The sequence below is a fragment of the Aphelocoma coerulescens genome, chromosome 2, assembly GCF_041296385.1.
Source record: "Aphelocoma coerulescens isolate FSJ_1873_10779 chromosome 2, UR_Acoe_1.0, whole genome shotgun sequence".
NCBI classification, from domain to species: Eukaryota; Metazoa; Chordata; class Aves; order Passeriformes; family Corvidae; genus Aphelocoma; species Aphelocoma coerulescens.
In genome coordinates, this window is record NC_091015.1 from 82,022,611 (window position 1) to 82,048,989 (window position 26,379).

At 41.6% G+C, this 26,379-nt stretch overlaps 2 protein-coding genes across 4 annotated transcripts in view; one reads left to right on the forward strand and one right to left on the reverse strand.

Annotated features, from left to right (window-relative positions):
* RELCH (RAB11 binding and LisH domain, coiled-coil and HEAT repeat containing) overlaps positions 1–2,089 on the reverse strand; it is a 76,768-nt gene extending 74,679 nt beyond the window's left edge. For both annotated transcript variants that reach the window (XM_069008291.1, XM_069008288.1), the window contains exon 1: positions 1,386–2,089. In XM_069008291.1, coding sequence (XP_068864392.1) covers positions 1,386–1,869 — 484 coding nt within the window. In that variant the 5' untranslated portion in view covers positions 1,870–2,089. The remainder of the gene's footprint in view (positions 1–1,385) is intronic.
* Positions 2,090–2,305: 216 nt separating this feature from the next.
* Positions 2,306–26,379, forward strand: part of PIGN (phosphatidylinositol glycan anchor biosynthesis class N) — a 101,086-nt gene continuing 77,012 nt past the window's right edge. Inside the window, exons 1-5 of one of the 2 annotated variants that reach the window (XM_069008292.1) lie at positions 2,306–2,360; positions 15,741–16,001; positions 19,928–20,049; positions 21,162–21,260; positions 25,866–25,972. In XM_069008292.1, coding sequence (XP_068864393.1) covers positions 15,775–16,001; positions 19,928–20,049; positions 21,162–21,260; positions 25,866–25,972 — 555 coding nt within the window. In that variant the 5' untranslated portion in view covers positions 2,306–2,360; positions 15,741–15,774. Of the gene's footprint in view, positions 2,361–2,549; positions 2,622–15,740; positions 16,002–19,927; positions 20,050–21,161; positions 21,261–25,865; positions 25,973–26,379 lie in introns of those variants that run through there. The other variant, XM_069008294.1, reaches the window with a different exon arrangement.

The window sequence follows — 26,379 nt, forward strand, 5'->3', positions numbered from 1 at the left end:
TTATGTTAACAAAGAAAAGAGAATATTTGATCAATCAGATCAGTCGACTGGAATCCCCAAGGAAACACCTTGGGGATGAAACAGAAATTTGTATCAGTTCAAAGCCCCGAAGCACAAGTTTTTCCAACATTCACTAATCATATCATGAAGAAGACCACATTGACGATCTCAGCTGGACAAAGACAAGTATGAAACTCTAATTATTCATAAACAAGACAAGCAGAACATAAACAACACAGCAGGAATTTTTTAAAAAGCCATACATTTTTAAAAAGATCTTGAAATGCACTAACAAGTTGAAGTTTAGATGCCTTTATTATCCCAGCCATCCAGATGCTATTAGTTATTTCCAAAATTTAAGTGTAACTTTGTGTCTTTGCAACATCAGAAACTCTTAAAAGAAATGAAAATACAGGACTATTTACAAAATGCCTTTAGGTATCTTGGTAAACACATAATTAAGTCTTTCACCTGTCTGCTACCCACAATTCCTTTCATTTCAATACCTTACCCCGAATTCATTAAGTCCTCAAAAGTCAGATGGCTGGGCAGCTTCTGTCTCCCAAAGCCACTTCCACAGGCTACCTCCTTTGTAGGACCCTATGTTTCTTGACAGCAACACTGACAAGACACACAAGATTTTTTTCTAAGCCATGTGCACTACTTTTAAAACTCAAAAGCTTTTAAGGCCAGCTATGCAACAACGGTCCCAATATCTGCACTCCTTTTGCTCCCTGAAGTTATACCAACTCAGTATATTTACTGTTCCCCATCTCTAAATCCCAACATGACTAACCAAAGATTATAGACACTTGGTAAACATGGCAGCATTAATTATAGGAAGCATCGTATTAGTTGTGCAAGACCTCTGAAACTCAGACCTATCTTTAGATGCACCAGCAGAAATAACACCCTAGCTCCTTACCCCATTTCTGACAGTTTTTAGACTTCAAATGCAGCACTCACGGCTTAACACCCCACTCTTTCTCCTAGCACCGTATGACTTATCACTTGGCAGTGGGCACTAAAGGCACTGCTGAAAATCAAGGCTGAAATTACCATTCCTCACATTTCTTCGGCATTTGGCAAATACCCGTGACGTTCACAGGGATACCGAAGCTCGATCAAACTACGCCTGTGGGACCAGGGTAACATGGATTCTGGCAGCCCACCTCCTCAGCCCCCGCCTGCCCCACTCCTACAGCCTCCCCCAGTCCCACGCTGATTAGAGAGAGAGAAAGGAATGACTGGAACAAGGAGTGATGCCAAACGCCTTTCCCGGCCGCCCAGCGACACCGAGAGCCAACGCCGCCCAGCCCCGCGCTCCCATCGCCGGCTGCCCCCGCCTCTCGGAGCCCCCCCCGCCCCGAGCCAGGGTCACTTACTGAGCTGCCCGGCCCCGGGCTCCCGGCCACCAGCTCCCCCGAGCCCGCTGCCGCCACCCAGGCTGCCCAGGGCCCCGCCGGCGGGCGGCGTGCCGCTCTGCCGCTCGAAGTTGCCCGGGTTAGAGAAGAAATCGCGGAGCCGGGGCAGCTCCCGGCCGCTCTCCAGCAGCTCCGTGTGCAGCTCCAGCGCTGTCAGCAGGAACTGGTCCCGCAGTAGCTGCGCCGCTATCGCGTCCATCGGCACCCGCGGCAGCTCCCCGGCCCCCGCGGCAGCATCGCCCGGCGCCGCCGCTCGCAGACCCGGCAGCTCCTCGGGGCTCCCCGCCGCCGGCTCCGGCTGCTGCTGCGGGTACGCCGGCCCGCCCGGCTCGGTGCTGCTGCTGCTGCCGCCGCCGCCGGCCCGGGGCTCCTCGGGCTCGTCCTCCTCCGAGTCGCTGAGGAAGGGGTTCACACTGCCGCCCCCGCCCGCCGCCGCCGCCGCCATCTTACAGCCCGGCGCGGCGCGACCGCTGCCGGGGCGCTACCGCGGCAGAGCCTGCGCGGAGACGCCGCCGCAGACGCCCGTGCCGGCGGGGCCGGGACCCGAGGCGCTGCCAGTCCCCTGCGATGGTGTTACTGATGTTGACGACGCTGCTGTTGCTGCGGGCGCTGCCGCCACTGGCGGCCACAGCGACTCCCCGCCGCCTCCTCGGCGGCCTCCCACCCGCCCTGCCGCCGCTTCCGGATCCTCGCTCTCGCGAGAGCTCCCGCAACCAACCGCGAGCGGCGCCCTTGCACCCGGCCCCGCCCCCTCCGGCCCTCGCTCCGCCCCCGCCGCGCAGGGCGGGGCTCGAGGGGGCGGGGCGAGGCCGAGGGGCGTGGCCACAGCCGCGGGCGCGGCCGCAGCGGGGCGGGGCTCCGTGACGCACCCGTGCTGGGGCGTGGCCGGGCGCGCGGAGCGCGGAAGCGGAAGTGGGTCGCGGCGGGGGAAGAGGAGTGAGTCCTGGCGCGTGCGCGCCGAGCGCTTCCCGCGGGGAGGGGGCGGCGGATCCCAAGGCTGCCCCCGGGGCAGGGGCTGGGCACGGGCGGCGCCTCCCCGCTTCCGCAAAGCTTGGTCCGCTCCGCGGCCTCCACGGCGGCCGCCAGCCCGTATAGCCTCAGGGCGCTGCTGGGACGGGAGGGATGCGGGGCTTGGCTTGGCCTCAGAGCCCGGTCTGGGGGCTCAGACCCTCGCGGGGTTGCGTTGAGCGGGCCAAGGTAGGGCTTCCCGGGGAAAGCAGCGCCCTGCGAGGGTCCCCGGGCAGATGGACATTGGGACTGCCAAAGGAGGTGGTAGAGTCACTGTCCCTGGAGGTGTTTAAGGAAAGACTGGACATGGCGCTCGGTGCCATGGTCTAGGTGACATGGGGGTGTTTGGTCATGGGTTGGGTGTCATCATCTCTGAGGCCTTTTCCAACCTAAGCGGTTCTGTAACTCGGCGTTCCCAGTGGGCGTGTGAGCCATCCCCCAGCATCAGGTGTTGCTGGAATTAGAGAGGGCACAGGCACAGGTGGGTAGTAAGTTTATGGCCTTTGGAAGAAGGGTCAGGCAACTCAGGAGGACTACAGAGATGTTGTGCAGTCATGCAGAGAGAAAATGAGAAGGGCTAAAACCCGTCCAGAACTTAGTCTGGCTACTGCTGTAAAAGACAACAAAATGTATTTACGGATACATCAGCAGCAAAAGGAGAGCTAAGGAGAGTGTTCATCCTTTATGGAATGCAGGGGGAAACAGTGGTAAAGGATGAAGAAAAGGCTGTGGTACAAAATGTTTTCTTTTTCTCACTGTTTAACAACATGAGTTACCCTCAGGATGCACAGCCCTTGAGTCAGAAAAAGGGAACAGCGAGCAGAATGATACTCCTGTTGGGTTAGAGGGCTCATCTGCTGGATGGTGAGGAGCCTCTGCAGAGGGACCTGGACAAGCTGCATCAGGCAGCACTACAGACTGAGGGAAAAGTGTCTGGAAACTGGCCTAGTAGAAAAGGACCTGGGAGTGCTGGTCAACAGTTGCCTGAAGATGAGCTAGCGGTGTGCTCAGGTGGCCAAGAAGGCCAATGACATCCTGGCCTGTATCAGCAATAGTGTGGTGAACAGGACCAGGCCAGTGATCATCCCTCTGTACTCGGCATTGGTGAGGCTGCACCTGGAATCCTGTGTCCGCTTTTAGGCACCTCACTACAAGAGGGACATTGAGGTGTTGGAGTGTGTCCAGAGGAGAGCAGTGGAGCTGGTGAAGGGTCTGGAGCACAAGTTACATGAGGACTGGCTGAGGGAGCTGGGGTTGTTTAGCCTGCAGAAAAGGAGGTTCAGGGGGATCTTACTGTTCTCTACAACTGCCTGAAAGGAGGCTGTAGCAAGGTGGAGGTTGGCCTCTTCTCCCAGCTAACAAGTGATAGGAGGAAAAGAAAATGACCTCAAGTTGTGCCATTGAATTTTTTCCTAATATCCGTAAGATTGGATGTAAGTAAAAATTTATTCACTGGAAGGGTGATCAGGCATTGGAATAGGCTGCCCAGGAAAGTGGTGGGATCACGATCCCTAGAAACATTCAAAAGACACGTGAATGTGGCACTTGGGAATGTGGTTTAGCAGTGGACTTGGCAGTGCTGGGTTAATGGTTGATGACCTTCAAGGTCTTTTCCAACCATAGCAATTCTGTGAGTCCATGAAATTGTGCATCTGGAAGTGTGAAGTTACCACTTTTAAAAAGATGATGCAAAATGGTTACTTTGTGTGTTACCTGGCAAAAAACTTGAAGCTGGAGTGTAGCAGCAGATAGTGTTTGCTACTGAAGGAAGTTCGGCTCACTGAAACAGGGCCAGCATTGATTTCTATTTTGTTTCCTTGAAAATATCATTCCATTCCCACTAATGGAAGTTCTGTGTAAAGCTGATTCACCAGGGCTTGTGTATTGGGGCTGAACTCTTGGTGATAGAATAATGTGACTGTTTAGCAGTGACATGGAGATGTAAAAGCACTCTTGAGTACTCACTCTGAACTCTTCCATTCACATGGTGGTGTGCTGTAAACGACTCTGCTTTCCAGTTTTGGATTTGCATAATTTTCCCATGAATTTTATAATCAATTTAGCATTCTGTCCTGTAATAAACTTTGCATTTTATTACTGCTTTATTGTTTTATGTTCTTGATACACAAAAAGAGCCTAAGTGGCAGAGCATGAACTGGTTGTAGCATAAAGTAAAATAGTTGTATGTGGTGGGATCACAATAAAAATAGGGACAAAAACATTTTAGTGTTGCTGCTCCGGTGGAATTGAGAACCTTTAAAGAAACCTTCTGCTTTTTCCTTTCGTTTCTGGCGAGTGGAGCGTGTTGAGGGAACTTGTTAAGAGCTGCGTCTGGTGCTCTGCCTCTTCTTCTGGGCAGGAGGGAAAACCGTGCCGGGGTCCTGCAGCGGCCTCTGGTGGCGACCCGCGGTGTCAGCAGGGCGGGCGGGCCGGAGGGACTCCGAGCGCTCCCTTCTGCCTTTCTCTTCCGAAACGCGTTTCTGCCGACTTCTCTGCGCTGTGGCAGTAAGGACTAACTTGTTTTCACTCTTCCACACCGAAAATCAATGGAAAAGCATTTCACTGTTTCAGTGCTTTGGAAGAGGTTTTATTTGGGTTTGTAAAACTAAATATTTACAGATGTCGCTCAGTTGCTCCAAAATTGTTTTTGGATGGCTAGGAAAAAACTAACTCCGCTGAAATGTGTATTCCAGGACTGAAGAGTGTAGAAAAACGTGCTTTTAACAATATGCTTAAAACAGTTTCTTATATGCCAAAGCGATATTGTTTTGAGAAACTAGAGAAGAAAGCCTGATAGTGTAGTGCCTCAGAGGATGTGTGAGGCAGAAAAAGCTGCATGAGTTCTGGAAATAGAGTGTTATATAGGTCTACTTGAGGCAGACAGCTACAAGTTAATTATTCAGTAGTCATTCTGAGAGAGGCAGATTGTTCATCAAGCTGCTTTGTCTCTTACTGGAGTTGCTGTCTCCTTCTAACTTTTAAAGGATTTGAGTTCTATGTCTGAAGAACAGTATATCTAGATACATCTTGGAAAGCTAAGTGTCCAAAATACATGGGCTTGTATAAAAAATATCTGAAGATTTTTTTTGGAGGAGGTGGTGTAAACAATTTTTTTCAGTCTATGTATGTTTTGTTTCATGAACTTTTAAATTTATGGTTCTTGAGATGAAAAATGAGTAGAAAAAAACAGGTTTTGCTTTTAGTCTGTTGATTTTGGTAGGAGTGTTGACTCTTGAGCTAGTGCCTCAGAGTTTAATGAACTTAAACATATGACCAGTTTCAGGTTCCCTCTGCTGTTTGGTGGGGTCATGGGTGTGTAAAGTGCGCTTTCTTTCTGCAGTACTCTGGTAGAGCATCAGTCATTCTCACAGCCAGTGAACACACAGTTTAAGTCAAGATTTAAGGGGGTTTCTGTTTCAGCTTCTACAGACGAGGTTAATTTCATTCAAAGAAGTTAATTCTGTTAGGTACATACTGGAGTTTTTTCCGTGCTCAATATTTGAAGTATATGAATTACTGTGTTCTAGTGAGTCCTACAAGGAAGTAGGGTAACTTTTTTCATCTGATTGGGATCCCAATTAAGGCACAGGGAGCAAAATAATGGAGAAATATCTGAAGCAAATCTGATTTCTACTTTAAAATAATGCTCTACCAACTCTTGCTTAAGTTTTCTTCTAAAACTGAGCTGCCCGAAAGAATCTTTGTCTGTATATATTTATTGAAGACTAGCTTTTGCCTCCTTTCAAAAGAAACTTGAAGGTAGTTATGTTTGCTTTCAGACCTTAAGAAATGAATTTCAGTGCTTTGTAAACTCTAGGCTCTAAAATATTTTGATATTTTGCAGGAGCCAAATAATGCAAATGTTGAGACTCAAAATGTTGGTAGCTTCTGCCTAAAGACCTCTGCCGTGTCTCTGAAATTGTATCTGTCCATCCCAGTTTCAAGGGAATGTTTTTTAATGAGAATAGCCTGTATCAGTAGTTAATGGTTACTTGTGTGTTACATTCAGACCTAGCTTTACCTAGAAAAATTTACTTTATAAAGGGTTTGTTAAATTGGGATTTTAAGTAAAGGTAGTACAGCAGTGTGAAGGGGCTCTTGGAAATATTTTCAGCCTCACCAAAAATGTGATAATGACCCATGAAATCAGATGAAGACCTGAATTAAACAAACAACCCCCCAAAATCCCTTTGAATTCAAGTTTGGCTGTGTTTTTCTACCTCCAAAACTGCTGTTTTGAAGTGTTACTGTAAACAGTGGGTATTTGGAAGCCTACCATCAAAAAAGAGATCAAACACACTAAGAGCCTAAGGAGTATTTTAGAAAACTTGTTCATGCTTTATTATGTGTATATTTATGGTTTTGTGAGAATGAATACATAAGCAAAAATTGCTGTTACAGTTGAGTGAAGAAATGTAAGTTATGAATCAAAGATGTGACCTTTTGTGACACTGCAGACACTTGAGTATTGAATTACTTGTGCCTTGTTCACCTTAGCCTGGAAGATGGAACCCATTGTCTGGACTGTAGGCTGCCCAGAAAGGTCTTGCAGAGGGTAACAGATGGCTCTGAGATGGGTGCCTTACCTTGCCTCACCATCGTGAGGGGCAGTGGAGGTAGGGAAGGGAAGCTGCTCTGTGCTTTTGTTTGTTTCACGTTATTCCTCTTCAATTTAGTATTTGCACAGTTTTGAAAAAAATTCCCCGTTTTTTTCCTTATATGGCCTGCTGACTGCAACTGATGTGAGATGCAGGCTTCAAAGAGCAAAGGAATCTGAGGACAGGCTTTGAACATGCTGAGTTAGGCCTTTTGTTAGGAGGAGATGGCATCCTGTCCTGCTGCCAACACAGAGGTTTGTGTTGGGAATTCAGGGAACTAAACTATAGCAAAGTCGTCTTTATTCTTCCTTCTGCTTGGTTTCTTTTTTTTTCCCCTTGAGGGTATTTTCAGTGGAATTCATTCTCTAGAATGCTTAATGATGCAGTTGTACACATGGCTGTGCCAGCCCAAGGAAGAGATTTGGCTTCGGAATAAGTGGGCAGGAGCAGAGGAGGACAGGACAGCTTTCTGCAGCTGTACTGGCTTGGTTTTTCTTGCAGTATTTGTAACTGTGAAAACCTCTTGTTCTTTTAACTGTTACCCCCGTGACAGCTGTTTTTGTATAAAATACCTTATAAAATATATTTGCCTTGCTGGTCCCAAGTATTTTGGAAAATACGCTTTTAGTCACAAGCAAGATTCTATAGGTGGCTGGGTACAAGTGAATAACTGATACACAGATCACCTCAAATATGAGAACCGGGGAGTTGTTGCCCATCTGTATTCTCTAGGTTTCTGTGTCTCTCTCTAGTGGTTTTTGGTTTGTTTTCTGAGCTGTTTTATTCTTTACAGTGAATCTATTGCTGTTCATTTGCTGAAAGAGTTTGAGTGCTGGGGAGGTTTCATTTTAAATCAGCAGTTCCCCATATTGCAAAGAAGCAGGATACTGATTGTTTTCAGGAATAATATTCTGTCTACATTAATTATTAGAGTGAATCAGCAGCTGAAAAATAAAGGTGTCTTATACAAATGAAAAGTGGCTTGGCTTTGTCATAAAACCAAATATAAGCTCACAGGGCTTCAGTGGAGGGTGTTTGCAAGTTGATTTATCATAAATGCTAATGAATGTTAACTACTTGGTTAGTCGAGGCTGATGTAGGAGCAAGGAGAACTTTGTTCTAAAGTGAATGTCAGTATTTCAGGCCACAGTAATTTTTAGTTCAGTGAGTTTTGTGTCCTATGGGAGCTTAAGGAAATGCTTCCTGTGTGAACAGCTAGCAAGTGTGGCTGCTGGTGGAAGAGTTAAAGAGAAGGTGATTCCTTTGCATAAAGATTTCTTACTGGACCTCAACGTATCCTTGGACAAATACTGTGTATGCTTATATTACTACTTGATGCTCTTTGAAATTGGGTATAATCCATCCTTTTTGGCATTTTTCTACACTTTACAGCTTGACTCTTCCCATTCTTTTAAAAAGTTTGTTTTGCTTGGTAACAAAAGAATTGGGATTTTTTTTTCCCCGCCTCTTGTGCATATTTCTTTATGAGGAAGCAGTACTTCCCGACGGTGTGCTTGCGGGCTGGGATTTCCCAGGTTCCGGCTCTGCCGTGGTGCCGAGAGCGGCGCAGGACCCTGGAGAGCGCCGGGCAGTGGGCGGGCACCGCCCCCGCCCCTCTCCGCAGCCTCCGAGCTGTGCCCACCCCTGGCTTGGGCGTGGAGAGCACCTCCCGGTGGCATTGCTTTGTGCTGTGTGCTCGCCTCAGGTCTAAAATGGGTTCTTGTTCTCAGTGGGGAGCTTAACTTGCTTCTGTGTCAGCTTTGTTGGGCGTGGAAGTTTGGCAGGTAAAGATATATCAAGCATAGATGTTGCTAGCCAGTTGAATAGTATTGAGCTACGCATTATAGTTAACTGGCTAGTATAACTAAGTCGTACTTTTGAACTCAAAAAGTTCTGAAGTCCGTTCTTTTTTTTTTTTTTTAATAAGAGAAAAAAACCAAAAAACCCCCAGCATTTTAAAGGTGGGAAGCTACAGATTGGTTATTTGACTCCTGTATGCCTTTTATGAAAGTGGTACTTTATGCTTAGAAGGTTGCAGTCCTTTTTTTTTTTTTTCTTCCTTCAAACTGAAGCTATAAGTAAATTTGCATTCAGAGGCTTCTATATAAGATTCAGCAGATGTGCTTGTTACTATTTGACATAATTCCTGTTTATTTGTAATGGTTGCTATCAAAAAGCAAATGTGACTTAATAGAAGAAAAACAACTAGTGCCAACTTTTTTTAACTTTCCTTATTCATAGTAGCTTCTACACTGTTACTATATACTTCAAACACTGTTTGGGGTTTTTTTTTGTTAAAGGGTGGGTTTTTTCCCCTCTGTGTGTATGTATAATACATTTGCAAATTAGTTTTGCAGGAGTGCAGCTGAAAGTTGTTTTTTTCCCATACTCATCCCTGTGTGTTCTACATTAATATTTGTTGTATGACTTTAAAGTATGATCCTTGCCCCTTTTGTTGTTAAGGGGCAGAATTGTCATGCTTGTATTGGTACTTGTGCTTTATTGCATAGTTCTATTCCAAATGGTTTTAAAAATACCTCAGGGAGCCTTCAGCCTTGGTTTGTGAGGAAGGGCTCCAATAAGTGCAAAGACTGCTGTGGCAAGCTCTCTTCCATGTGTTTGTGTTCTCTTTAAGTGCCACTTGTCCCTTGACCCTGACCTGTGAAAACTGGGATGGTGGGATGTGTTTTGTCAGACACTGTCAGGCTGATGTTCTTTCCCTAAAAGTGTCCCATAAAACTTTTAATGTGAAGAGTCTGTCTACGAAATCTCCAAGCAGGTTAAGAAAAAAAAACAGTGACAGGAAAAAAACCCTACTTTTTTGTTTTGTTCAAGAATGCAGAAGTCTGAGGGAATCTGCTAATTGTGGCAGCACAAAAAAGAATTAAACAATCCCTATTGAGATGAAAATATGATGTTAAGCTGTATAACAGCGATGTTTGAAGAAGACCTGCTGGCAGAGTATTGCTGAATGACTTGGAAATCAAGAAATACGCGAGAGGATTTGCAGATTACTCCAGAGAACAGGCATAGGTACTCCAAGTGCTGTGACCCAGTGAAATAATTCACAGCACGATCACTCAAGGTTTCTTGTTGTTGGGTTTCATTTGTTCTGAATTTCTAGCTGCCTGCATACTGAGTGGATATAATGCTGAATTTCTACTCTGTTTTGCCTCCAGTTGGCTAACAACTGGTACTGAAGGGTGGTGCTCTTGTTTTTTCTCTTTCATGCCTCAAAGCAGTCATTGTTTCTTAAAGACGTGCTCTTGTTCTCTTTATCACTGCTGTCCCCTTGTCAGTGTTGTTCTCAGGTATGTTTTTTTTTTCCTGGGAGACTTGTGGATACAGTTTCCCATGTTAAAGGATCATTCAGAGAAAATTGCATAGACTGACACTGGGGTGACTGATTTGCAGTATGTTCAAGTATTGGGACACTTGATGTTTCATTGGTGCTTTGCAGGCCATAGTCACATTTCTTCCTGAAAAATTCTGGCAAAAGAGACTTTTCTAGGCAGGCAGAGTAATTTTGATTATCAAGTGATGTTAAAAAGAAAATTAGATATTCTTTGAGCTCTTTGCCTCAGGTTTGGATGTGCTTTACTGAACCCCATTTAAAATTTAAAACAGTTGTCATTTGTTATTACAATCCCTAATACTCAGTGAAGAAGTTGAACACAAAATAATTTTAAGCAGGTGGTTTGAATTACAAATGCCACTTCAGTGCCAGAGCAAGTGGAAATACTGTTGTTGCAGTTTCGTTGTCTGGCAGAGTATGTTATACCTCAGTAGAGAAAGAAAATGAAAATTTGGGAAAGAGGAAAAGGGAATTTATCATTTTCCCACTTCATACATGGTGACGTCAAGATGAGGATTTGGGGTTTCCTATGTTAAAGTAGTGGGTGAAGATATGGGAGTTACTCAGAATTGGCTGGTAAGTCTCTCGTATAAATTCCAGCCTTGTGCAGTCAATAGGTGCATGGGCTGTGACAGCAGGAACGACTTGAGTGCATTTCCTGACTAGGGTGGCTCTTTAAAAATCTGAATTAATAAAAGAATAGGGTACGGACTGCTAACACCATCTTAGATGTTGTATAGCTGCCATATCATGCAAAGTACTGTCAGACCACCCAACTTCTATTTGCTTCTCTGCCCTAAGGAAAAGGATAATTTTTTTAATGTGTGGACAGATTGTACAGTCACCACTTTGACAGCTAAATTACAAAATACACAACACTGTTTAGTTGAAAAATATTAGTCAGTCAGAAGCACAGCAGACATTCTTGTCTATTTCTTTTTTCTGTAAAAGATACTTACCAAGGCCATTGATGCTTATTGAAAATGCATTTCCAATGGATTTTATTCATCTTAATGAACAGACTTGACAGTATTAGTGAAGCATGGTCCCTCTAAAAGAAATGACTAATGTACCTTGAGCTCCTTGTTTTGACACTTCATTGTCCTTAAGAAAATATTCCTGCCAATGGGGCATATTCCATGCAGTATTTTGTACATGTTTTATTGCATATTTGGAGAAAGAAAAATATAAAAGGGAAAGGTTACATTTCTAATGAAGAACTATATTGTGTTGCAGTAGAGGTATGGTTTTTGTTGCCTTATAAATAATGCTGAGAGATTGTAACTTCAGAGGCAATGCAACTTAGACGTAGATTACTTGGGGAAAATGAGTGCTGCATTTAATTATGTCAGCTTTCCTGTTAATTGTTGAGGGACCTGGTCCAGCCTGGTGCTGTGGATGTAGCTTCTATGGCATAAGTCAAAAAGTTTTAAAAAAAGCAGTCTTGTCAGCCAATTACAGATGAACTTGAAAAGAGAGAAAAGCTCATGGGAAGAAAGTTTGGGCTTGCGTGGCTCATTGCAACTGTCTTGCTCCCCTGCCACCCTCACAGTCTGGGTGTTTCAGTCTTTGCACTGACATGGCTGCTGGTGAGGAACTTGTAGCTAATAGCACAATTTTTTGGTATCATTTTGATACATGTGAATATAAAGAAAGAAAGGGTCTCTTCATCCCATTTGCCACCAGCTGGGAGCTTAACCTTCTCCCTGAGAATTCAAAATGAGGGGAGAGAACCACCAAAAAAAATCCTTCTCTAATCTGCATGTGTCACTTTATTCTGGAAAAGTAATTAATTGCAGTCAGAAGGTCCTTGATGGTTTTCTTTCTTTAATCTCCTAGACTTTAAGAAAGGTGTCTGCTGGTTCTGCTTTGCTGTCTCCCAGATTGATAGCTCCCCTGCATCTTCTCACTCTCTTCTCTGCTTGTGTACAGCATCCAATGAAGTGAGAAGCTCTGAAGTCTCCTGGAGCCCCTGGCATCACCTGGGCACTGCTCATTTTCTACTTGCTCCATTTGTTCATGCGAACAACTCGAATTTAATGGGCAGTGAGTAGCCTGGTGGATCTTTAGTACTTTCCTGTTAAGGATCTGAGAAGGGTCTTTGTTTAAGAATACACCTCAGCTTGTGTTTTTGACTCCAAATTGTTTGAACAAAAATATTTTATTGGAATAGTTCAAGGTCTGACATACTGGGGGTTGGACAGTATCATCATTGGTTCTGTATTTGGTTTAGGAGATGGTGACAGAAGGTGAAAAATGTAGAAAGAAAGGAAGAAATTGGAGTCTGATATGTTGTTTACTTGTTGGGCTGAGGCTGTAAAGGAGCTGATTTGGCTGTCTGAACTGTATTAGGATTCCAGGATTCTTTTGTAACAAGTGATGTGTTTGGGTGGGCAGTAAGAAATGACATGTGGCAAATAGGCTGCAAGATGCTTCTCTTATCTACAAGACTGAGAGCTTCTTTCTTTCTTCTTGGTGTGATAGGCAATGACTCAACAGAATAAAGCAGAGTAATGCAGTCAGAATTTGAGCAAAGCTTGTGTTTTGCCCTGTGAAAATAAGGACTGTGGAAGGTGCTGCACTAAATCACTTGCTAAGGGGTCGCCTGTGAAAATACCATAAGACACAAAAATATTGAGATATCCTTGGCTTAAGTTTTCTTGACAGAAAGATGTAAGATGTATTTTCAACTGACAGTTTGTTTATCCACATTTTTGATGGCCAAGCACCTGAGGGCAGAGATATTTTGGCACTAGTCATAAATACTTAGATATGGCTCCTCATCATCAAAAGTGTGTGCTTAATACCTTTCCATTTTTCTTCTCTCGACAGGCTGTGGCTTTTGGTTTTTCCTATAAGCTAGTGCTTAATCCACTTTTTCCTTTTATCCTGGTGATTTTTTTTCTTGTGAGGAAGAAATTGTTATTGAGATTGTTATACTTATTTCCATGCGTTTCAAGTTTTTGTCTTGAACAGTCAACCACCAGGCTCTATAGAGAAATTTGCATTCAGCTGAGTGCAATTAGGAGCTTTCCAAAGCCTCTGTACCTGTGAGAAAGTATTTGTAAGCTTGAGGACAGAATACTTTTCACAATGTTGTGTCACAGTGGTGACACACAAAGTCCTGCATTCAAGGAGCAGTGTAAGCTAAGGTACAGGCAGAAGGAGCAGCTGTGAGGGATGTGGCAGGAGCAGGTGCTTTGGGAGCTGCCTGTCTGGAAACCATGTGATGATGTTGAGCAGTTGGATGTGTTGGGCCCAGATAAATACTTTAGTGCAATGTAGTCAAACTGTGGTTGCAAAAGAAAGTATCTTTTTATTTTTTCTTTTCTCACTAATTCTATAGATACTACAGTCTAAGCATTGCATTTGAATTGTGTTGATTGAACTCTTTTTCTGTGAGCAAAGACTGAGGCCTGGGGAGAATTAAAGCAAAGAGAATTAGCTAGTGCAGAAAACAGATTAGGTTACTGATACTTTAATTAGAACAAGGTAGAATATGCTAAGCTATAGAATTGTAGCACTGGGAGCATGCAATAAGTATCTGATAGAAGTAACTGCTTTGTTTAGTAGGGTGTTTCGTCTCATCAGTTTAAGGCGTGAGTAGTTTGGATTCTCTTATCAAGCACAACTGCATCAAAAGAAAAAGCCCTATGGAAAATAAAACTGCATAAAATGAGCTCTGGCAGTGAATTTAGTGGTATTTCTGTGATTGTGATTTCATATATTTAAATTGATGCAGGAACTCTGAATACTTAAAAATAAAAAATAAGCAAACTGATGTTTACAGATATGGCAAGTCTCTTGGAATCTCACTTGTAGACATAAAAGCATGTAAGTTCCCGATAAACAAAAAGTTTTTGTTTGTTCATTTAAATGTGACTACTACATGTCTCTTTGAAATGTTGTATTTTGTTATCTCCATTTTTTTATGTGGTTTTCTCTCCAAATCTCTAAAATGAGAAATTGCTATAGTAATGTTTCAGATTAGAGTTGGAGTTGTTGTATCTGTGTTTCAGTAAGGAAAATGGGTGGAATTGGAAGTTATGGTTAAGTTGCATGCAGATCTGAATTTTCTTTGGATTAGTAAGTAATAGTATGTATTATCTTTTAAATATTTTTTAGTGTGTTTCTTTTTTTTCCTCTGGTTTTCCTGGCCCTTTAAGTTTTTTATTTTAAAAAACACCTCTCAGAGTTTTGATCAGAATTAAGGTTATGTGGTAGTGAAGCCTTTTATCCTTACTTGATAAGAGTGGTAGGTTTACCATATGGTAGCTGCCTGTCTGTTCAGCTACTGGAATTCTGAAAGTAACAAGATAAACATAATATATATAGTCATTTAGAAGCACTAACTAGATTCTTAAACAACCTGTTTTTTTTAGAGAGAGGTGCATATTTACGTAGGTAGTCTGAACCTTCCAGGCTGTTAAGAACATCTGTTTCTTAACTGGTGAATGGAGGTGGTGTTTGGTTAAGGTGGATAATTAGCTAATATTTAAATAACTAAGTTAGAAACTTGGACAGCACTAAGTCCTTTGTCAGCACTGAGCCTCATTCAGGCTCAGGTCCCACACTTACATCAGCCAATATTCATATTTATCTCCAGGAGGCATCACATGATCCCCACAGCACACTTGGCAAAAACTGACATTTTCCAGCATACCTGTTATTAAGCATATTTTTATCTCTAACATGGCATCAGAGGATGACAGGGCGGGGGAAAAAAAGCATTCAAAAAGGGAATATAATTATTCCTAAAACATGATTCTCCAGCTGTTTTGCTTCTGTCACTTGTTTTAGAAAGGGAATGGCATTCTGTGCTCAGCACAGCATCTTTGCTCTTTTCAAAGAAGGTTTCAGTTTCTAGGCAGAGTATAATGAGCCCAGATTTGATGGCAAACTTGGAGAAAAAAAAAGGCAGTGTTGGATGGATCTTTGTTATAGGATGGCTTTCTTTAGCTGTCTGGCTTGCATTTACCTGAACAGACTTCAACTCTGTCGTTGAGCCAGTAGAGGGTAGTGTGTTCACGGAGACATTCCATTGTCTGAGTCTTCTGTCGCTGATGTAGCTCACAAAACAAATGGCTTGATTCAGTGATCTTTTGAAGCCGTCTAATAAACCCCTAAACACCAGAAATGAGTTGCTGAGACATAATGATTATCTGAAACTCTGAATTAGTCATGCAGTGGCTCTGACCAGAAGTTGTGGGGGGAAAAAAGCTTGTTGGAAACACAAATTGATTCTGGATTCTGAGTGATGACTGTGATTTTTGTACTGCCATTCCATAACAAATGAAATAAATATTGATTCTGATGTCTCATCTGCCTAACTTTAGGTTTCTTGCTCTCTCTTAGTGTTGGACTTTGCCTTTGCCAGCCGGCTGCTGCCATGGATATACCAGTCTTCATACTTGCAGGGCTCCTTGTGCATTGTGTGTTCTTGGTCTCCATTTTTGACATCTACTTCAGCTCTCCCCTCGTCCATGGAATGACTCCTCAACAGACTCCACTGCCGCCTCCGGCAAAACGTCTTGTGCTTTTTGTTGCTGATGGTCTGCGAGCAGATTCTCTGTATGAGTTAAACAGCAATGGCACACCCCGGGCACCTTACCTGCGGTAAGTCCAAAACTCTACTGAGCCACAAGGTTTTGCTTCTGGAGGCAGCTCTAGGTAACATTGAAAAAAGAACAAGAAGAACAATGACAACTGTGGTGGCTTGAGTACTGCCTTTGAAGTAACAAACTTTGAAGAGTTACACTGTGCAGAAATGTGTGAGCTTGGCTGGTATCCCTTGTCAGGAAAGCTACTAAAACTGGGACAGTGTAAATTGAGTCCATATTGTCCCCTGAACACTACAGGTAGCCGGTAAGTGAGAGGGGAGTGAACTTTCTCCATTCACGTCAGCGTGGTATCAATTCTGAAGCCTGGCAGTCGCTAATTTAAACTGCTTCCTGGATGCTCAGTTTAAGAGTAGTAGTTCATTAACTGTGCTTGTCTTCTAATTCTAAGCTACTGATGAAACTTTTAAAGGAGTGATTAAAAGAGATGTCCTGAATGGATCTAACAGCAGGCTGCCACTTCCTCGTTGTTCCACCCTTCCTGTATGCATGACCCTGCTGCCCTCCTTGTGCTCTCTACAGTGTGTGTCTAATTGCTTAAAGGAATGATTTAATTTAAGGCTGTGAAAAAGTTATCCTGCTAAAAAAGTGTTGAAAGTCATATCCTTATGTGCTTAGAACCAATTTTCATTAACTTTCCCTGTTTCCTTATATCAAGATAATTACTTGATCCTAGGAATTAATTTCCTAGACTGAAAAAAAAAGACGGTATTAAATAGGACTACTTTCATGTGATGGGAGAATTGGTCTGGCTTGAATATCAGAGCAAGCCCAGATAATCAGTCATCTGAAGCTCTTAGGGTTTTTGCAGTCCACTACTGCAAAAGTAGTACAGAAATGTGAGGACTCCTTGCTACGGTGCTTACCAGCCCGTATGGGCTTGCTCATACCTACTTCTGCTGCTGTTACTGTTTTTATGAGGTGCTGTCTGCCACATCAATTTGAGTTTACTACATCATCTTCTAGTGGTGGACTTCACTTACTCCAGAGCAGTTTCTTTTCTTAGCAGTAAAACTGTTGGTCTTTTGCATCACCAACCAACACCATCAAGGTGTGAATGCTAGGAGCAGTGGTGAGTAGTGGCCAGGGAAGAGGTATAATGGGTATTTTTTTCACTAAATTATTTGAGTTTTTAAGTTTCAGCCATTCAGCATTATCATGCCCATCTAGAAAAAAGTTGAACCATGTATTAGCTTGTCTACTGCTGGAAAATTGGGACTTTTGCTGTCTCTGCTTTACCTTGTCTGTGGAGTTGGGGACTTTCTATTTCAAAATCTGTAGAAATAAAGCATTGTCACCTGTGCTGAAAGTACATGGGGGAATGAAGGGGAAGAACTACCTTGTACAAGCAAAGATGCTGGTAGGTCACCAAGTGGAAGAAAATGCGAGCAGAGGTGGGAAGTGCTGTCTGTATTTCTCTCATCCCTGATTCTGCATAAGGAGTACATATGTGTGTGTGTGTGTATGTGAGAGATGAGGAAAAGAAAAAAACATGCAGCATGTTGTGCCTTCTGAAATGTGGGGGGTCAGGCAGCCCAGAGCATATCTTCAGGTCTGTTATGTGAGCTGCCACAATTTCAAAGCAGCAGGCTCAGTGTTTTGTCCCTCAACCTTTTCTTTGAGCTACACAACTTCCATGAGTTAACTTCGTAAAGAGAATGACAAAATCAGATGTTAGTTTCTGGAATTATTTCCTTCTTTATTCTGCCAAGTTACTGCTGTCTGAACATTCCTTTTTCAATAATACTAACTCAAAGTATATGCAATTTAATATGAAGTTTACTTTTTTGCATGTTCATTCCTAAGTTCCAAGTGTTTAGTCCCTTAGCCACTTTATAGTAGTGGGCAGCATTGCAGCCAGATTACTAGTCTTATCCAAGTGGAATACTTTGGGAGCTACTGCATTGTTAATAAGGAAAGATTACTTTTAAATGAGCTAGAACCATTCTTGTAGCAATGTGCTATTAAAAGAAACAAAGTTTTAGTAGGTACGTGGAATTAAATATAAATATCCATTAGGCTTGAAGCAGATTGTTGGATAATACATGTACACCAAGTACTTAGTCTTTTACGATATCCTTGAAAAATCTGGTTTTCAGCAGTGTTGTCACAGCTGTGAGGGCCAGTAAGTGACCTGAATTGCGGCAATGGTGATTTCAGGGAAGATGTTTTCTTCTTTGCCTGTCATGTTTCAGCCATATTACTATATCATATTAATACTAACTAATGGGCAGCTAATGTTTCTACTGTCATGGAAATTAATTTTTTTCAGTGGTTCTTATGAGTAAAAGGCCTTAAAGTCATTCAAAGTATTCATCTAAATGAATTTTGAATGGGTAAATGACATCTTCATATGTTATTTTTTCTGCTTGGTGTGTGGTGGTGTTGACTTCAGATCCTGAAGTCATCCTACTGTTGACAAACAAAGGTAAAGAATACTTTCCAATTCAAAAGAAATCCAATTCTAATTAAAACAATTTCCTACCTGTTGTTACAATGAAGTCTGAGGAGAGCTGCAAGTGTTTTATTTTTGTTTTAAGTCTTCCATGACTGTTAGTGCAATACAGTCCTGATCAGCCTATAGTGAGAAAAATAAGAAACCGCTTTAAATAATACATAAATTCTTTTTCAAATTTATTTTTTCAGTACGACTTACTTTATCTCCTAGCTGAGATGAGAGTTAGGAATAACATGTTAGATTGATGTGTCTCTATATGCTTTTATACACTGTAATATTTGGGCTATTCCAGGTAGTTCTGTGAACTTTCAAGTAAGTCTGAGAATGTGAGGTCTAAAATGAGTTTAAAAAAACCCCAACAAGCAAACAGTGAATGCTGCAAGCTTGGAGTGGAGCCTGAAGTTTTAGGTTGTTTAAAGGCATGAACTTAGAATTTACTTGGGCTGAAACACATAAACATAGCAAATTTGGTAGCTGATATCATGAACAACAAAATTATAATTTCCTGGTAACTTGACTGTTAAAAACTGCTTTGAATTTGTTCAGAAGATTCTGCTGGTTTTTCCTAAAAATCACTGTAAGATATGTCCTGTTGTGTTTTGTTTTCTTTCTCCTCTTGCTCTGACAGCGAGCAGTGAATCTTTCTCTTTCCAGAAGGTGGAGACAAGAAAACAGCATATGGTAATGCTCACCTCTTGCTTCCTGACAGGCTCCAGCTGTTCAGATCTTCAGCAGATGAGAATAGTTTATGAGGCTGTTTTCTTATGCTTGGGCTTTGTCCTCTGTTTTCTTTGCTTTTTATCTGTTGTAACTATTTATTGCATGTGTATAAGCCCTAGACACTTGATGTATTTCTGTGTATATGGTGAGCAGGTATTCTCCTTCACTTCAGTGTAATTGAAAAAGATGCAAGGTTTACTTAAATTTTCTTCTTGTTGCCAAGATTATTTTCACCTTAGATTTATGTGGGGTTCAAATTCTCTTGGTGTTTCTTCCAAGATTCAGCACAGATAAAGGCAGACCTGGTCACAAGAGCTAATTATAATGGAGTGTCTTTAAAGAGTAAGATAAGATTGAACTAGACACTTTCAGACTAAATGGAAAGAACAAAGAAGAGTAATGCCAGGCAGAAACAATCTGTTGGGGGAAAAAAAGGAAGCTAAAGAGGAAGGCAGCAGAAAAAAGTAGTATGTTAATTTTAAATGTATTAGAACACCAGCTGAACTCATCTGTTTGCAGTGCTGATGGGCCACAATAGTAATGTTCTCTGTGCAGTGTTATAATATAGAAGTACTTGCAGGTTAATCTTCTGCTTGTTTTACTGCACAGCAGGTGATAGTGAAAATCTGTTTTAGTCTAGGGTTTTTTTCATTTCCTGCCTCACATCTATCTGTCACTCTTTTTATCTGCAATTTGTTGTACTTCAACAAGTCATGAACGTTAACTGCCTTGAATCCTGTTTTCAGGAGTATTCTAGAGAATAATGGCAGCTGGGGAATCTCTCACACTCGGGTCCCCACAGAATCCAGGCCGGGGCACGTTGCACTTATAGCTGGATTTTATGAAGATGTCAGTGCAGTTGCTAAAGGTAAGCTGGTCCTAAAGCTTTGAATGTTGTCCTCCAAAGTAAGGTGTTTCAATGATGTGCTGGGCTTCTGGATGATTATTGATAAATACCTGCATTGTAGTTTATATGCCAAGATAATTTAGAAAACAGTAATTTTGGATGGATTTCCTACTTCTAATATTGATAGCTAGGAAAATAGCTTACATAAATTAATATTTTGTCACATGGTTGAATTTAGCACCCTGACCCTAAAAGCAGAATTATCTTACGGCCTCACCTCTTCATGTAACAGAGTTTTCAATTATCATTTGGGATACTCTAGGATATGGCTAAGTAGATGTTTCAAACAAGAAATGAGCTGCAGTATCTCAGCTGAACCATTGCTGGCTTGAGTTGGAGACCAAAATAAAGCAAAAGCCCCAAGCATGTGTTTTGTCCAGCTGTTACTGAGTGCTTGGGGCTTAATTATATGGAACAACCCTTCAAATTACTGACTTGGTCTTTTGTGCGCTCCTCTGCTTTCCCCCACGCTTCCGGGCCTCAACACTAGTCGTGTGTGTTGGTTTTGGACAGGGAAGGTGAGAAGAATTACTTGGTCTTGTCCATGTTCCTAATGAAAAGGTTCTTCCTTCTGACAACCACTACAAATGCAGGATTGGCAGGAATACCTAGTTAAGAGCATCTCTATATTTCTGTCAATTGCCTTTTTGTGGAAACAGAAAATCTTGAAGTTTTTATTGTGAGGAAGTGTAACATGACTTCTGAAAATGTACAGGTGTGTACCTTATTGCCCAAAATGCCAAAAGCTGAGTTCAGACAACAGGAGATGCAGAATTCAGGAAAATTTTAGCTGTTTAGAAGGTAAACCAGCTGTGTGCTTTGCCTGTTTGAAGCCCTGCATAATGAGATTGGCCTAGGTATTCAGTTAACTTCTCAGTGAATGGGGGGCTAATTATAACAGATGTTGAAATGGAATTAAAATCAAGATTCACAAATTGGAGTTCATTGTGAAATAATATAGGGGAAACTTATGAAAAAACCCTACAACATTTTGCATGGACTATCAATTTTAACAGTCAATGAGAGCTTCTGGCAATGCCATTTAAATGCTTATTTAAATATTTATTTAACAGGATGGAAGGAGAATCCAGTAGAATTTGACTCTGTTTTCAATGAAAGTAAATATACCTGGAGCTGGGGAAGCCCAGATATTTTGCCAATGTTTGCAAAAGGTAAGACTTAATTTTATGAATCTTTAACACATAGTTATCAGGTAGTAAAAGAGAGACTTAGATTTTTTGAGTTAGAGAAGAAGGTGAATATTTTCAGTTTGTGTATTTCTGTATACTTGATTTCTAGTTTGTGAAATGAAGATGGGGTGGAGGAAAACAAGCAAGCTTTTGATGAGGATATCCTTATTTATTACTCATTCATTTGAATAGGCCTTAGCTAATTCTGTCAGTATACTAAAGAAACACACCTTTAATTATAAGGACCTAGTATTTTTTTCTTTGTTGAGGTTTGAAGCTCTTGTTTTGCAAGTCTGTGGCTGGGATTTTTCTTCGTATGTCTGCAGCTCCCAGTGAGTTGGAGATAGAACTGCAGCCATGCTTTTTCAGTGTCAGAGCTGGAGAGGTAGCTTATTGTGGGTTATCCTGCTTCTACTCAGAACATTAATATGTAAGAGAAGAGCTGAATGCAAGCAGTTCCTGGTACTATTCCTGAAGCTGAGGTCTATTGCCCGTGGTGTGCAGTGTGTTAAAGTCTTGTCAGCCCAGTGCAATTGGTGTTTGAGCGTGCGGAGATTGCTGAGCAACACTTTAAACGTTTAAAGGTTCTCCAAGTTTAATATTGTTGTTTTCTTGGAAGAATGAGTGCATATACACTCTTTCACATAATCTCAGAATAAACAGACTCAAGTGAAAGGGGACAAGCTAAGGGCATATGCTGCTGCTCTGCTCTAGGCATTGGTATTGACAAATAAGAAAAACGAGGTAGGCAGGGAAGGAGTGGAATGTAATATTGGTTTAGAAAAAATATACATCATCTTTCTCATGATGATTCTTGAACTTTTTCTGAACTCATGTGTCTTCCCCCTCACATCCTGACATTCCCCCCCACGCCCCTATTTTCTGTTCTTTGCTTAAGCCTCATAAATTTATGATGAGCTGTAAAAATATCTCATGGTAATTTCCCACGACCTCAGATTGCCGTTTGTATTTAGAAATAGTGTGATGGTGGCTGGGGAGAGGGGAAAGGTAGTTGCCCTTGCACAGATTATTTGTGTTTTTAGGAATATGTTCTTGGGAAAATATTTGGGGAATTTAAGAATTTCCCAGAGCCCTGTCCTTCTACTGGTTTTGTTTGAGTAAGATGATAAGCAGAGGACTTGGGAGCAGCTTTGATGTTATCTGAAGAGACGTGCAAGGATAATACTCTCTATATGGCTTGTTCTGAGTGGTATCAACAATGCAGCTTCCTTTTGCAGGGGGGAGGAAAACTTCCCAAAGTTGGCGAAGTTAAAGTGCAGCCGTGTATCTGTGAAGGAGATACTGTGTCAGAACATGAATCATGGTTTCTCACGATAGAAAGATAGATTAACTTCATTTAGTTAGAAAGAGTTCCCTTTCTTTCAAAGAGGCCAAGTTTTCTAATACAGAAGGGAAAGGAATCAAGTGTTCACTCTTTATCTTTACTTTTACAAAAAAGCCAAGAAGGAGATAGAGAGAAATTAAGCCATGTGCCCCTTTCTTTTCGTGTTGCAAATTAGTGAGGCCGCAGGACTCTTCTTGTGTATATTTTATCATGCCAAAATGGTCTGAATTTTAATGTTTCACCACTTGTATTGGATGATGCATAAAGACTATATGACACTTGCCGTGTTTTGAGAAGGATAGGAAAATCCTTTGTTTCCTGTCACTGTCTATTTTCTCCTGGTACTTTTGTTGTAATAAAATAGATACTTCAAGAAAATAGTTGAGAGTCCTATAAGGAAGTAAAGAAAAATGCTCACAGATTTTTTAAAATATGAAAATAGGTAGACATGAAATCTAAATTTGTCAAAGTTTTAATGACTGTGTGATTAGTATTTCAGTCTGAGAAAATGTCTGAAGTACCTTTGTATCTTGAGGAGGAATAAAAGGTATTTGTTTCTAATAGTTAAACTCACTTAAGATACACAAATTCACAGTGCTAATATTAAACTTATTTTCTATTATGTTTTTAGATTATAACCTTGAAATGATCTAAAAGTAATGTGGTTTAAAAATGCCTATTTTGTTTCCAGAGTACTCCTTAAACCTTTGAGTTTCTCTTCTAGACTTGCCAGGATTTGAGGTTTGACCTGAAAAATCCAACCCTGTACTGTTCTGTCCGCAGTCGGGGTTGGAGTATATTCCAGAGTATTAAATGTCATGCTGAAAAAGGAGCTGAGACTGTTGCTTCTCTGAAGGGAAGAAGATACTAGTCTGTTGCACCCAGATTGCCATTTGCTTCCCCTCTCTTTTTTGGAAGCTTCCAGAAAGGCTAGGGTCATTTTTTTTAACTTGAGTATGAAGATGGGTATCATCAAAACCATGGGAACAACTGGGAAAAACCATTGTCAGGGTTATTCTGGACAGATAGGCCTCCCTATCTTCTGGTTTAGTTCCTTGTTGTTAAACAGTGCAGAATTTCTCATATCCCTCACATGGCTGGATTTGATGACAGCTCTCTGATGGCCACACTCTGTCCTGCTCAGTGTCTGACTGTCTTTCTGCATTTATTCTTTTTCCCCTTCTTTTGTGCCTGCAAAATTTGCTAGCAAATTCTCCTGCTGGTCTGGACTCTGACCCATGACAGGCTTGTCAGACACAGGACCCCCTAGCAGAGCGAGACATTAACTTTCAGCAGGACGTAAATCTTATTGTAAGAGTGTGGTAACTTGATCCCTGATCCTAATATTTGGATATTGATGCCGAGTGTGAGATATAGTGGCAGAGAAGAGAGCAAAAGCAATAGGTGGTATCTTGTTTGGAAGTTTCTGGCACCTCCAGTTATTTCCCATAGTGTAATGGCATCATCAAACCCAGCAGAGCTCTGTGCTTGCCTCTAAAAGATGTTTTCATCCCTAGCTTTCTTCTGCTTCCCTATCCATCCCATCTTTGCTTCCTCATTCCCAGACTTAAAAAAAGCATTGGCATACTGTTGCCTGCTCCCTCAAACAATAGAACTAAAGTAATACTTTATAAAATTTTGCATAATAGAATTTCTTACTAAAAAAACCCCCAAAGAATAAAGAAACAGTTATAAGCTATGCAGCCACTTCAAAACTTTCCTGGTATGACCTCATTTTGCCACTGTTTCTCTTCATAGCAGTGCTTTGGTAGAAATTAGAAATGTGGTAGATGTGTTCCTTTGCTTTGTCTGCTAACTATGTGCTGTCATTTGGCTTCTTTGGTGTGGCACTTCTCAAGGAAGGACTTCTCAGGTTTGCTGTGACACTGTGGAAAAACACTACAGCATTCTATCCTCTTAGACTATCAGTCATGCTGGCAGTGATGGACAGGACTTGTTTCTTCTTTTGAACTCATTTATCCACGAGTTGGAACTCCTGAATTCACTTTTTAATGCCCGGCAGTACTTTTTTCCTTTTCTTTTAGACTGAGAACTGCAGTGAGTGTTCTGTGTTATAAGTAGTAGTAACATCTCCGGGGTGTAGGGGAGAGCTGCACCAGAAAATCTGTGCCAGCTTTCATCTTCCTGGCCTGAAATACCTGCAACCCTCTGTGTGGGTTTCCACATAATCTTGGCTAAGTAGCTCCCTTATGCTAGGATGTTAGTTCATTCACAAGCCTGGAAGCTTACAGAACTGCACTATATAATTGTACATCCAGCAAATCAGATATATTCTTTCTGCCATCAACTGATCAAAGAACATTTTCCCCTCTGGGAGTTTACATAGTCACACTATAAATGGCACCCCTGAGCTGTAACAGCTCTGCCATTGACTGAATTGTTTAATTAAACTTCACCTAGCTTCAAATCTTTTCAGGACTTGTGAAGTTTAATTTCTTGCCAGTGTTTGTCTTCCCCCCCACCTGTTTCCTTCTCTGCTCCCTTGACAATCAATAGATAATGAAGTCACCTTGTCCAGATGCTGTGTTTGCACATCAGTGGCCCTTGTGTTGTACTTTGTGACTGAACATAGTCCAGTAGTTCCTCCTTTTCTGTTTTGGATGCTTGTTTTATAGATGCAGAGTTTGAATATTGTCTCCCTGAAGTTGTCCCCTGGGCTTTTGATAGCTAGAACTGATATACAGTAACCCTCCTGATGCCTTTGTTATATGTGATATATGATCTTTTCCTGTGGAAAAGACCTCATTGATAAGGCATTGTCTTCTATGATTCAGTTGAACTACCAAAAGCTGAGCATATTTTTCTTAAGCAGCCTGCCCCCAAAACGTGTTCAAATGAGACTATGAATATGTATCTTCCCTGGTTAGAAGTTTCTCAGTGAAATTCTTTGTTTCAAAACAAAATTCTGTTGAATTTGCTTAAACTGGGATTTAGGTTTCTCCTATCTGCTTTTCCATATTTTATTTCCTCACCTGAGCATACTGGATAACATTGTTCCTCATTCCTCTGAGGTGCTGATAAGCTAATGAGGTAAAATGGTATCCAGGCTTCAAAAAAAGATTAATTATGGGAAAGTTTAAAATAAGGAGAAAATTTCTTCGATTTCTTTCAGGATCATCATTCTTGGTAGATTCTTGGTACTCCTGTGCATGAAAGTATTTTTGACTATGAGAAAAGCAAAAAACCTTGTATCTTGTATGCTATCTATATTGTTTCTGCAGGTGCTACTGGAGATCATGTTTACACATTTTGTTATGCAGCAGAAAGTGAAGACTTTGGAGCAGAAGATGCAGCCAAGCTTGACATATGGGTTTTTGATCATGTTAAGGTAAGCAGAGAATCTTTTTGTGCTAGCTGTTTATAAAAAGCACAGTTGCATGTTAACTTTATCATAGAACATGTAAATGCTTGATCATAGAATTAGAAAGTAAGAAAGTTTTGAAAGACCTATCACTTGGGGTCATAAGTAAAAATTTCTTGAATCAACTTTCATGACAAGTGTAATGGATGCTTAAAGGAAGTATTTGTCATTCAATGCTAATTAAAAAACTAACATGAATAAAAGTACCCTTTAAAAACATTCTTGGCTTTTCTTTGTTTTGTTTGCCTATAATGTGAAACCCATCTTGGAGTACTACAGACCCCTTTAAGATCTTGAATGCAATTAAAGGGCTTTATAACAGGTATTGCAGCATGGCAGAAATGATAAGTCTTCCTTATGAAAGCAAAATGGAC